Source organism: Melanostigma gelatinosum, assembly GCF_949748355.1.
Source record: "Melanostigma gelatinosum genome assembly, chromosome: 6".
NCBI classification, from domain to species: domain Eukaryota; kingdom Metazoa; phylum Chordata; class Actinopteri; order Perciformes; family Zoarcidae; genus Melanostigma; species Melanostigma gelatinosum.
In genome coordinates, this window is record NC_136639.1 from 15,391,552 (window position 1) to 15,404,821 (window position 13,270).

Consider the following 13,270-nt stretch of genomic DNA (forward strand, 5'->3'; position numbering starts at 1 on the left):
GAGGGAATTCCTTAAAATTAGGCACAAATTTCCAGACTTTTAATGGCATACTGTTAATGACTATTCATGCAACATTCTGTATTACGACTTTTTTTCACATAATATACTGACTTTTTATGTCTTTGTTCAACATACTATGTTAACTAACTTTTTATGACATACTTCATGAAACTTTGACACTACAAAGACTTTTATAAAACATTTATCGCTATAGAATGATTTTTATGACGTACTATACTATGACATGGCATACAAAACTGAAATTGAAATACAATGACTTGTATAGTATTTGTTGTGGCAGCCTAAGTAACCAATAGTTGAAGCCTTAGCTTGCAGTACCATTTAGTCGGACGGTGTTCACACAGAACAAGAAAAGAGTTACACAGAAACAAAATGTCTGCACAATCGGAATTTATTTTTTAAGGAGACACTTTAAAAAAATCTAGCATTATCACAAGGTCAGACATTAACTGTAGATTGCTTTGATCTTAGAACAATTCCCCATTACAGATCATTTGTCAATGAATGACGACTGCAGACACACTGGCAGGCCACCACACAACCAAGAGGGCTTTTAAGATGTCATTTGCCAAAAGCTGCCCGTGCATGCTCAGGGACACTTCATCTATACTCATCAGGGTAAAACACACACTCAATATGAGCTCTTTAAATGTTTCTTCCATTCCAGACAATCCATTTCTTTCCACTCGTCTGACCACGAACACCCCCCATCATCATAAAGACAGGACATGCCAGGCACAGCACTGTTCTCCATCGCTCTGCCATTTAACAGAAGTGGATCCCTGCAGAGTTGAATGCATGAAGCAGCCTGAGGATGAAAAAAAACACTCGCAATTAAAACTGGGAAAAACAGATATTTATTTTAGATTATTTGGGGGAAAAAAGGGTTTAAAATAAACAAGTAGTAGATGTTCAACTTACACCATGAAGTCATCGATGTCCATGGACCGGGCTCTCTTCACACTGAATTCAACCTCCTCCAGAACACTCTCTATCTTCTTGGTGATGCTGAAGTCTGCCGGCACTTCCTGTAAAGATAAAGCACAAGTCTTTAGACTCAAACTTGCTGAGGAACGATCTTAAAATTGCAGTCTCAAAACACTCGAGAGTCAGACACGACCAAAAGAACTACACTGTGACTCACCACATTCTTTACCGAGCAGTGAATTCTGTAGTTCTTTTCCAGCAGCTGTTCTACCGCAGTGGACCTGGAAATCATAAAACCAATAAGATCATCTGGTTTTATTCCCCCCCCACACACAGAACAGACTTGGATCAGTGTGGCAGTGTGTACTCACTTGAAAGCTGCATTGAGGGTTTTGTTTTTCCTTACAAAGGCTATTCTGACCAGGCCATCCCACTCCTATTCAGGAGAAACGAAAACACAACGGTATACATCGGCAATTTACCTGCTGTTTTTCACAGCATATTGCAACTATGAACAGAGTCAAACCTCACCTGGAAGTTAACCGGAGGAGGAGGATTCTTCGGTTCTATCCGGACGACACTCGACTCCACTTTTGGAGGAGGACGGAAATTATTCTTCCCCACCTGATGGAGGGGAAAACATCGACACTGAGACACAGTGGCTGCAACACCTGGACAATCACCGTCATGATGTTTCTGTTTCCTAAAGAGTCGCTGTTAGAAAGTTAGACGAAGATAAGAGAAGCCACTCTGACCTTCATGAGATGGTCGACACGAGCCAGTAGTTGAGTGTTGATGGACAGTCGGCAGTACAGCTTGTCTCCAGGTGGGGCGACAAGTCGCATGGCAAACTCTCTCTGGAACATCAACACGGCACACCTGAGCAAAAGTAAAACACAGAAGAGTTAAATACCTAACGTGGACGTACCAAGAACACAGTTAACACTCTCAGAGGGCGCCCGGTCGATTCTCACCTGAAGAAAGGTCGATGCAGCAGGAGCTTGAAGACGAACGGCGACGAAATCTGCCAAATTAAGAAAAGTCAAGTTTGAGATGAATGTACTGAACGACACTGAAACAACCGTGTGGCGGAAACGTGTCTTTACCTGGTACGGTAAATTAGCCACACACACGTCAAAGAATGGCAGATCTGCCTTTAGTACATCTCCAACTAATATTTGAAGTTTGGCCTGCATGGGTCTGTTGGGAAACACAAGGTCCTTTGATTAGATCGTGTATTCACTTTGTATTTAATCGCAGATACTTTGAGTGCTGCCGTCTCCACTCACGTGCACTGTACTCTTTTCTGAAGTTCAGCCACTAATCTGCCGTCTAGCTCACAAGCCACCACCTGCCGAAAGAGCAATTTCTGTTACGACTGAACAGTGACAACGATTGTATCACTGCGGAGGAAACACGGATCACAACAGAAGAGGTGAACGACAAATGTGAGCTGGACAAAACTGTTAAAAATGTCAGTTAGAAGCACGTTCAACTTTGCAAGAATTTGAATACATTTGACTGTATATAAAGCTAATAAGCAGATTGTGAATACTGATCAAGCAACATGCAAACTGCAGCTTTAGATAATGTGGCTAAGAGATTGTTCAATCAGAGCCACCTTTGACAAGTTCACATGTTTGAGATGAGCTCTCACCTTCTTGGCTTTTTCTAACAACTTCACGGTCATGTTACCAGTACCGGGTCCCACCTCCAGGACCACGTCTGTCGGCCTCAGGGCAGCCTGAAAACACAAGCACCGCCATGGTTTAGGAACGCTGTGCATAATGATCGTCCGAGTACAGTTGCTGACAGGATGTTTGTGCAGGTGTGTCACAGATGATCTGTGCATTGACTCCTCAGTATCAGAGTGAACTGGTCCAGCGTACCTTCTCAATGATCCCATTGACAACCAATGGGTTCTTCAGGATGTGCTGACCGAGGCCGGTGTTGAACATGATCCCTGCAACAGACGGGATTGGGGCACTTTGAGCTGAGTTTGTGTGACGTTAACAAGTAAAGCAGTTCATGGTAAAATAAGTAGATGCAACTCTAAGTCTCTCAATGTTTTGTCCCAGGAGTCAACATCTGTGTAGAGCGTGAACCCTGGAACGAGAACAGTTGTTTTTGTATTTTGTTTCATTGTAATACTGTTCAATGAGTTAACTAATACCATTGTTATTTCAAAAACCATGATTTTGTATCTATATCGAGCTGATATTTAATCTACAATTCAGGATCAAACTAATACCCAATTAGTAAGACCCATAACCCGAGACTTGATTGGCAGTATGTTTGACATGAACTGATTATTTGGTGGACACTGTTTGCCGAAATAACCCCGATCATCTCAACAATTCAGCAGTAACCTTTGCGGTGCATGTATGTGCATGAGAGGGTGAGTGGATCCTAGTTAAATAACGTCTTTTTTCTATTATTAATAAACGTTAAACTCCCGTAAACAAATGTTGAACGTCAACACAGGAGATTGATGTGACGGCCACAGGTAGGATTAGTGTTGGTCTTTGACACAAAACTGCTCGATATGTGTGACGTTAGCAGCGACATGTTGACGAACTTTAAAGCCCAGCTGACAGTGAGATGTTTGCTATCATGCTAATGCTAACTTCTTCTTCGTGGACATCTACCTTGGTTTTTGACCTCTTGGTGCTGCCTGTTCTTCTTCTCCGCCCTGATTTTAGGCATTGTGACTTGATTTTTATTCCAGCTGAAGATTCAGAAATCCAAATGTGTCTGTCCGCAGTAAACACGTGCAGCCTCCCGTTCTTCTTCTTCGCTGACAGGATATGCAGTAGGTTTGGAATCTCTCCTGCTTCCTGTTTCGCCCTCTAGTGGCAGCTGGACGTCATCTACATCTACATCGCTTCATTCTTTTTTTTTTTATTGATGATATTACAGTACTGGTTCTAGCAATTTTATTGATTATTTATTTGACAATATAATACAGACACACATATGCAGTAAATGATTCATTCTCTAGTCAGAAATGGGAATTTCCTCCAGCGTCATTGCGATGTCTCGTAGTTTGGGATCATCGAGCCAGTTGATTTTACAGGCCAGGAGGATGCCCTGAAGAGAACCACTGACATTAATACACTCCCTGCAAATGTCACTGTAGGCATCAACCACTTCCAAACATTGTACTGACAGACATTCTATTTCATTTAAACTTAATTCCTGTTCAGTTTATTTACCCGGAGGACGTTCTGTGTCATGACGGCCATCTTTTTGTATTTCTCCAGGTTGGCCTGGCCTTTCTCCAACACAGCTTTGTACTTCCCTGTATCTGGGTTCCCCGTCTTAGACATCAACTCATCCATCTCCTTCATTTTCTCATGCGTGAGCCGCTTCATCTCTACACACACATACACACACAAAAACAATGTCAGCAAACTGGACCGTGGAAAAACTAAATCAACATCTAATTGTACTTTTCCGTGATGAACCACATAACGCACCGAGCCTCTTCTTCTGTATTTCTGTGATTTCATCTTGAAAATCTCTTGACTGCTGTTAACAAAAGGGAAATCGGTTCAGAATGAATTATCTCTATTTCTCAGAACACTATTGATGTATAAAAACATACATTGAGTCAATCTTCATTTAGATGAATAGAACTCTGTTGAGTTTACTTGAGTGTATTGTTTTATTCAGTTTCTGGTACCAGGAAAGCATCAAAACTTTAAGACCATCACTCCCAGAATAAATCCTAAACTGTCTTAAATAATAAGGTCATAAAGAGGGGCATAGCAGCATAAAGCATAAACAGAGTGCCACTTCCTCTGATGTCAAAGCACAGTTATAAAACCATTTCATATTTACAATTGTTTAAACATGGTAATGTAACTGCAGACAAACATTAAATATATATACATATATATATATATACACAATGGATAATGAGGCTGCTTACTTGCTGAAGTTGTTTTATTTGTGAACAAAGAGCCATGCAGCGATCATTCACAGCTTTCAGGGCACTGAGAAAAACACAAGTGTATGACCCAATTATCAAAATAATCAAAAATATATATGTTGGTCAGTTGTGTCAATATGTTGTGAATTGACTTACACGGACTCTGAATCATTCTGTTTCAGTTTTTCTCCGATAGCGTGCCACATCTGCATTCTGAAAGACACCCGTTCAATCAATGGTTGGTCAAAGTTTAGTTATTATACTTCTATACACATTTTATCGTGGAAAAAATCACTCATCAAAAAGGATTAGACATCGGTTTACCTGTGCAGTGTCAACGTGCTGTTATAACTAATTGTCTTGACTTTTTCCAGCTCATTAACATAATCTGACCTGTAATATTAATAAAAATATATACGTTAACAGTACACAACTTTAAATTGACTCTAATCTCACAGGATAATTATGAATACTCACAATTCTCTCTCATCTTCAGATGTGCTGCAGGATATCTTACTCTTCCCTATAACAGGAAACAATATTAATGCTTTGTCTGTGCACTTACTGACACTTCAATATGATGGGAGAAATGCCAGTTATATACCTGCTTGTAGCTGTACTGCCATCTCAAAGCACTGGTTGGACATCTGTTGTTTTATTCTGAAAACAATAATTTCCACAATTTAAAGTAAGATTCTAATCACTGTCTTGTGACAAGAGCTAACATGCTGTCATGGAAGTTTGATCCAAGTGGATGGAGCATTTAAACAGGGGTGTGATTCATCAATAATAGATAGAGAACCTCAGCATGTCTGCAGGCGGGGTGTCTTTCTGTCCGGTGGAGCCGTCAGGAGCAGGACCATAATTCAGAGCCACAGCCTCCACCGTGTGGTCCAGGTTCCCCATGTCCTCAGATAGGTCCATCACAACCTGTCGGGACAAATCAACTCAGACATGTCAGATCACCTGGGTTGATCCAAGGAGCTTCACCATCTTAGTATTGTTGACCCGAAAGAATGAATTACTACTCATGTGCTACAAAATGAGCTTAATATCCAAAGTTTAAAACAATGCAAAAACAACCACACAAAGTGTAACTGTAACAGTCAGACACGAATGAACTAGTTGATAAGAAGGACAACGGTGAGTGACTCACTGAATTGTAAATAAGTTAAGTTTATGTATGTAAAAATATACTAACCTGCAAAGTACGTGGTAACTATAACTGTCAAATATGCAGCATGAAGTAAAACGTCCATTATTCGCCCGTGATGGAGTGAAAGTATGAAATAACAGAACAAATAAATACTCAAGTAATAACAACACAAGTACCTCGTAAAACGTGTTACCTCGGTACACAATCGACCTCCGATAATCCAGAGTAAACAAATGTTAACACATTTCTATACAACGTAACTTGGACTATATTGAGGAGTTCACGAACGGGGAGGGTTGAGACATCTTACCTTCTCTGATTGAGGTTAACGTTGTAAGTAAATCAAATTAAATGAAGACAGCGGTACTGACGTTGTTCTCCCAGTGCTACCGACTAACGTCAACGTTATTCAGAAAGTACCTCCTCCTCTCTGACGTTACACTTACGGTACGTTGGATTACAACTTCAACAATAACTTCACAAATGCTTTAAGCAGCTGTCACATGCGAAGCATTGTTTACCAAAAGACACTGACGTTGCACTTATCAATTGTATCACAGTTAACGCACGGACGTATGCATCGTTCACTGGTTTTGTTTACATCCGTTTTCAGAGCGAAATCCCCGCCAGGAAGTGACGTCAAATTTCGGGTCCCCTTAAATTAAGCAGCGGCCCCTTGAGGCGAGATGTTTGTTGACGTGGACAAATTAAATGGAGCCGCTAATGTTTTTTTACTGCCTTGATAATTATTAACCTACTTGCATAGCGAGATAAAGACTATTTAAGACTGTTTTGTATGGTCAACAGAGTACAAAGGTAGATTAACTAGTTATTTATTATACAGTGCAATGTCCAAACCTTCTGTTTAAAAGATTACAGATTTTGATCTTTCCAAACTGGATATGGTATTCTGAATGAAATAAAAAATATGTATGACATTCTCACTGATTAAAAACATATTCATAAGTTTACAACTATTAATACTAAAAATATAACAACATTAATATGCGAATACGCTCATTATTAACAGGCGAGGCAAACATCTCAAACAAGACAAGAATCTACAATTAATTAGCATTTTTAACATTGTCACCTCCGTGTTTTAGAATGCTTTCCTTAGTGCAGTTAATGAATCAATCCATACATCGTTGACTGCCTCCAAGTTAACAAGGAACTCTGACCTGTCAGTTCTGAATAGTGTGTGAGTTATTCTCCAATCTACTAGACTTATTATTCAAACATAAATAAGGATAGCCTCATGCACAGTGTTTAATAATAGACTCGAGAATAATAGACTGTATCAGACTTTTACAGTTTACGCTGTGATCATTTGATTTGATTTGGGCTAAACTGATTAGAATAAAACCAGGAGACAAAAAATGATTTCAATTGGGCAGTGTGCAGCTGGCATGACCCGGAGGTATGCCATACCGAGTTATTGATCACTTGATCACAATATATAACGTGTGTGTGTGTGTGTGTGTGTGTGTGTGTGTGTGTGTGTGTGTGTGTGCATTCAGGGTTTTTTTTCTGACAATCCTTTTTTGAAAAAAAGCCTTTTATATAGATAATAGGTTACGCAATTGTATATTATCTCTTAGTTTTATTCACTGTTTTTTAAAATATTATCTTTATGTATTCCTGCCATTTATGTGCAACGGTAACCTCTGCTTTGAGAGAAGATATTTTTCATTGATTAACATATTCTTTATGCATGTATCCTGATTTAATTAAGTGTCTGACTGACATATTATACATATCTTGGGTACTGGTAGTTTCAAAGTCCCTTTAACGTCCTGAGAAGAACTACTGCCTCCACTCCCCATTCCGCTGCGGGACCAGATGTACAGAGCGCTCTGAGCCAACTCGTGTCAGTCACTGTTGTTTCTAGCCAGTGGGGGAGCTTTGATCGCAGTTGCTTTTAAAGTTTTGCAATAAGCTTGTCGGACCTGAATACTGTCTACAATGGAGAGCAAGAGGAGGGTGAGTGAACGGAACATAAAAAGGTATCTCGCGATTTTACAGACGGGGAATTTAGTGAAGCTGGGGGACATGAGTGAATCGTCGATAATCCAATATGATGTCAACTTCACTGGCACCGGGGTTAATAGACCCGAGTAGGTAGGTCTACTCTATTCCCGTAAATTGTGAACATGGACGAAATAACCGTACAGCAAATTGTAACCGTTAGTCCAAAGAACGATTTAATGCAAAATATTAATGTAAAGTGTTGTTTTTTTATGTACACTGAGCTACGATGTTTATCACACTGTTCATACAGTTTTGCCATTCGTTTTCTATTCAGATATTTTTAGAAATTGGTTGCTGAATAAATGCCTGAACATTTTTAGTAGGGGAGATAGGCGGAGTATGGGTTTGTAAGCAGTAAGGAATTATTTTTAACACGTTGGCCTATAATTCAATATACATTGTAAATCTGAATATCTAAAATAATTATTTTTAGACTGAGCGAATATTTTTACAATATCATATGTTTGCGCAATGCGCATGCATGCTCTTTATGTATACAGTAACTATGCATGTGTGTGTGTGTGTATGTGTGTGTGTGTGTGTGTGTGTGTGTGCATTCAGGGTATCTTGGAGCGACTAAATGCTGGGGAGGTGGTTGTAGGTGATGGAGGTTATGTGATGCAGCTAGAGCGACGTGGCTATGTGAAGGCTGGACACTGGACACCCGAGGCAGCTGTTGAACATCCTGAAGCAGGTATAAACCGCGCACGGCCCCAGGGGCAAGCATTTGCCCCACTTGCACTCTCTGAATGTTTAACCTGTCACCTCCAAGTTTCCATTAATGTTTACACAACAGACTATAAATGGCACCTACATTGTGTCTACACAGAGACCACTCAGTGTTCCTGCAGTAATAGGTTAGGCCCCAAGCTTCCTGTTGGTCAGTTCGTTCATGGTAATTTGACTGAACCTTCCTTTAGGAGTATTACCCTGTAATCCGAATATAAACTTAAATAATAACTTGTTTTGACAGCGGCCTCTCTACAAGAGATGCAATCTGAATTTGTGCAGAGTCTATCTCTTTGCACAGAAGCCACTCCTCTGTCTCTCTCTGTCTGTCTGTCAGTGCGGCAGCTGCACAGGGAGTTCCTGAGAGCAGGAGCCAATGTGATTCAGACATTCACCTTCTACTGCAGTGAGGATAAACTGGAGATCAGCGGCAATGTCACCAACATTACCGTCAGTACAAAACCATTCTAATTAAACAACAACATTGTTCTGTTTGCATTACTTGATGAATATGACCCAAATATCAGTCTGATAGTCCACTCTGCTCTTGTCTGATCCAGGGGGCTCAGATCAATGAGGCAGCTTGTGACCTGGCCAGGGAGGTAGCCAATGAGGGTGATGCATTGGTCGCTGGCGGTGTGTCTCAGACTCCCTGTTATGTGGAGAGCCACAGTGAGACTGAAGTCAAGGCCATCTTTAAGAAACAGATGGACGACTTCCTCAAGAAGGACATTGATTTCTTTATGGCGGAGGTATGACTAGCAAGAGGAATAATTGTACATGTTTTATTTACAAGGGGAATAACTATGTATATCGATTGTAATGTGCTGAAAGTTTTTTTGATCTCAACAATTAATCAAATGATTGTAATAATAATGATTACCAAACAATGGCTAGGCAACTCTATGCATAATCTGTTCGCATTTCTTATCCCACTGCTTTGCTTCTGATAACCTCTGATAAACCCATGTGCTACCTGCCAAGTCATCAGTGACATATACAAAACGTCAGCAGCTGGTAAAGAAGGTTGAGCATGTATGCAGCTAAAGAGACAGATATATATCTTTCCCATGGGTCGGTGGAGACTAGACCTTAACGAAACTAAAGTGAATCGTGACTGTGTTTCTTTTCTTAGCACACTGTGGTAAAGAAAATAATGAATTGATAAATTGCATTTTAAGTGCTTTTGTTTTTTACTGCTTCTTTTTTTAAGCCAAGCTTTATTGATTGCATTTTCTCTGCAGTACTTTGAGCATGTGGAAGAGGCAGTGTGGGCAGTGGAGGTGCTGAAGACCAGCGGTAAACCAGTGGGTGCAACACTGTGCATCTCCCCTCAAGGAGACATGCAAAGAGTCCCACCTGGAGAGTGTGCTGTCAGACTGGTCAAAGCCGGTAAACTGGCCCTCTGTGATGTGGTACTTCAAGTCTGACTTTGTGTTTCAGCTCCATAATCGTAATATGTTTTGTATGTTCATGTGCAGGAGCTGACATTGTTGGGATAAATTGCCACTTGGATCCTCTAACATGCATTCGTACCGTGAAGTTGATGAAAGCAGGATTAGAGAAAGCGGGTCTCAAAGCTCATCTCATGATCCAGCCACTGGGCTTTCACACACCTGAGTGCAACCACACTGGATATGTTTCGCTTCCTGAGTTCCCCTTCGGTCAGCATTTTCTTTTGTGTAGGAAAAAAATAAATAAGTGGGAAAATTGTTATTGTTGATCAGAAAGCAAACTTCCTATATTTATTGTAAGTATAAACATGCAAGGTTGATACAGCTGTTGTGTTGCTGCCACCCCATGTATGCAGTTTGAAGAAAGAATCGATATTTAAAAAAAAGCTAATATTTTATTCTCCTCTCAGCATTGGAGACCAGAGCAATGACCCGCTGGGACATCCATCAATACGCCAGAGAGGCTTACAATGCTGGAATTCGCTACATTGGTGGCTGCTGTGGATTTGAGCCCTACCATATCAGAGCGATAGCAGAAGAGATGGCTGCAGAGACAGGAGTCCTCCCACCAGCTTCAGAGAAGCACGGACTCTGGGGAGCTGCCCTGGAGATGCACACTAAACCCTGGGTCAGAGCCAGGTAGGACCAAACAGAACAGTTGCTGCTTTTTTACTTAGATTTGGCTTTGTTTTTACAAAAGACAGCAACCAGTAAGAGGTGACATTTACACAAAAAAATGCTATAACAAAGGAGAAACAGGATAACTGTGGAAAGTGTTTGTTTCTGCTCTGAACAGCTGTTGATTTGCAACTGATACCAAAATGTGTCTTATAGGTCTCGTCGGGAATACTGGGAAAAGCTTTTACCTGCTTCTGGACGTCCCAAATGCCCTTCCATGGCCACACCAGCTGATGAATAATAAGGCTCATCAATAGCAGGAATCAAATATATTGGACCACAAGCCTGTTTCTCTATTGCAATGCTCTGTGTAGTAAAATAGGTCTATGCTGTATTCCATATGACTGACCAGATTTAAAAAATCTCATAACTGTCAACTATCACTGAAATTAATATATTTTACATAAAAACAAAGCTTGTATTTTTAACGAATCACTGCATTTATTATTTGTGAGACAAGCTTATCATATATGTTGATGGATTGCGAGATTCTTTATGTTAATTTAAAAAAAGATCTGTAATATTTCTAACAATGTTCTAACAATGCCTCACACGCGGCTCATTTCACGTTACTCATTACCAGCCTGTGACTTATATAACACTGAATCAAGTCAGGTTAAGTAAGGAGACCCTTGTTTGACCTTTATTCTGATTCAGCCACAGTAATAATGAAAATAGTTCATTTACCACTGCGTCCTCACCCTCAAGTTCACAGAGATTAGGAGAATTCAGATAGCTGAATTCAGAGTCCAAAGGTCGTGGTCATCCTTTCGATTGAGTTTGTCAAGTTGTTTGTCAGTTTGTCAGCACCATTAAGGAAAAAAAGTACTGGCCCTCTTTTCATGACACCTGGTGGAAGGATGGAGCATGGGCCAAGGAAGAACCCATTACATTTTTGGAGCGTATTGCCCTTCTAGGTTATTCATTCACTGGTACTTGTGCATTCCTTAAATTATTTACCTATTTTATTCAATTACATAGAAGTAGGAAGCTTTACTGATGTATTTCAATTACTCTACATTTGTTGCGGCGCATTCATACTGAAAATGGGTTTCAACAGTGAATTTATGGTTAGGTACGAACTAACATGTGTAAGCCACACAGCCTCAAAAGCACGAGGTTTAACTGAGATTTAAACTTGGAATGCTGGATTCAAAGTCGAGGGTGCTAATACACAAAACCAAGAGCATATCAAAGTCACTTTAACTTTTGAGAGTCATATGCTCTTCATTTGGCTTTTAAAAGTTGCCAAATGAGATGAATTATATGCTAAATAGAAAAAATAACGTGTAGTCTAATCATGAATTAATTGTGGCTCGTATAGGCTAGGCCTACTTGTAATCAGTGGCTGATCAAAGCAGATTCAAACTATGTTAGAACCCATTAAGCATTTACCATAGCGTCATTATAAGTGATGCACCCTGGTGAGAGATGGACTTTCATCTGTCTCAAGGCTGTGAGGGGAATACAATTAGCCAATTCTGACCTTTGAAACAGTCAATATGTGGAAACAATGAAAACTCAACTGCCCTCTCCCACACCTAATTTTACCAGATGGCTTGAGACATCTTTCTGTGGATGCTTTACAATTTAAATGTCACATTTGAGGAGCATTTCTATTACATTTGTTTCAGGATTTTTAATTTTTGTGAATTCATCTATTTTTGGAAACAGTTGTTTTTGGACAACATCTTGTCAATAATACATTAACCTTTATAATGACTGGTAAACTGGTTTATATACTTCATGGCCTTCAGCAGTAGATTTTTTTTAATGAGATGAATGCACGTGAGTTAACGCCATCACGTCGCTCATGGTACTATGTCACAAACTTTTTTTCTGTTGCACTATATCAACTGTCGTGGAAAAGTATCGTTGAAATATCTATTATAATAACGGCTTTATATATTTGTGCATTTTATTAATACGATTGCTTTATGAAAGCTTTATGTGAATGCATATTGTTTTCGATGCTGCAGCGACTCTGCAAAGCGTCCCTTACTGCTTAACGTCAGCACGTCTCTACGTGCCCTGCTCAAGTTGAGATGCTAATGTTGCCTTCAAATGCTCCTCGGACTCACGATCTCAATCTGCTCTTTTAAGTATTTTACAAACTGCACCTTAACTGTAATTTATTTTCAATGTATCTAATAATAGTACGGTTTATTAAACGGGTTATGGTAACAGCAACAATATGGTGAAGGCTGGTAAAACTGTAAAAAACCTAGCTTGGTTTTTTTTCTCTCTGGAAATTCCGATATTTCTTACAGCACGTGAAGCCAACGTTATTATTTTGCGTATGTGGGCTTCTTGGGCAAACGATGAAGAAAACATGGTGAT

General features: G+C 39.9%; 3 protein-coding genes across 4 annotated transcripts; 1 reads left to right on the forward strand and 2 right to left on the reverse strand.

The window, feature by feature from the left end:
* Window positions 1–403: 403 nt before the first annotated feature.
* dimt1l (DIM1 dimethyladenosine transferase 1-like) lies at window positions 404–3,733 on the reverse strand. The gene is made up of 12 exons (XM_079271131.1): window positions 3,597–3,733; window positions 2,838–2,911; window positions 2,606–2,692; window positions 2,238–2,299; window positions 2,055–2,148; window positions 1,923–1,972; window positions 1,704–1,827; window positions 1,480–1,572; window positions 1,320–1,384; window positions 1,166–1,229; window positions 943–1,049; window positions 404–829 (listed from the first exon to the last, which is right to left on the reverse strand). Exons 1-12 carry the CDS (start codon window positions 3,652–3,654, stop codon window positions 787–789), a joined length of 921 nt encoding a protein of 306 aa, XP_079127257.1. The 5' UTR covers window positions 3,655–3,733; the 3' UTR covers window positions 404–786.
* Window positions 3,734–3,867: 134 nt separating this feature from the next.
* cenph (centromere protein H) lies at window positions 3,868–6,632 on the reverse strand. 2 transcript variants are annotated; one of them, XM_079271065.1, is made up of 10 exons: window positions 6,349–6,632; window positions 5,685–5,812; window positions 5,487–5,542; window positions 5,360–5,405; window positions 5,207–5,275; window positions 5,039–5,095; window positions 4,883–4,946; window positions 4,428–4,479; window positions 4,164–4,324; window positions 3,868–4,038 (listed from the first exon to the last, which is right to left on the reverse strand). In XM_079271065.1, the coding sequence occupies exons 2-10, from the start codon at window positions 5,804–5,806 to the stop codon at window positions 3,946–3,948; spliced, it is 720 nt and encodes a 239-aa protein (XP_079127191.1). In that variant the 5' UTR covers window positions 5,807–5,812; window positions 6,349–6,632; the 3' UTR covers window positions 3,868–3,945. The 2 variants fall into 2 exon arrangements, with proteins under 2 accessions (XP_079127191.1, XP_079127192.1); XM_079271066.1 differs by lacking the exon at window positions 6,349–6,632 and adding an exon at window positions 6,215–6,249.
* A 1,286-nt stretch (window positions 6,633–7,918) lies between these two features.
* LOC306778905 (betaine--homocysteine S-methyltransferase 1-like) lies at window positions 7,919–11,219 on the forward strand. Its single transcript, XM_079270641.1, has 8 exons — window positions 7,919–8,021; window positions 8,631–8,763; window positions 9,136–9,248; window positions 9,359–9,550; window positions 10,043–10,190; window positions 10,280–10,462; window positions 10,663–10,891; window positions 11,087–11,219. Exons 1-8 carry the CDS (start codon window positions 8,004–8,006, stop codon window positions 11,169–11,171), a joined length of 1,101 nt encoding a protein of 366 aa, XP_079126767.1. The 5' UTR covers window positions 7,919–8,003; the 3' UTR covers window positions 11,172–11,219.
* Window positions 11,220–13,270: the final 2,051 nt, after the last annotated feature.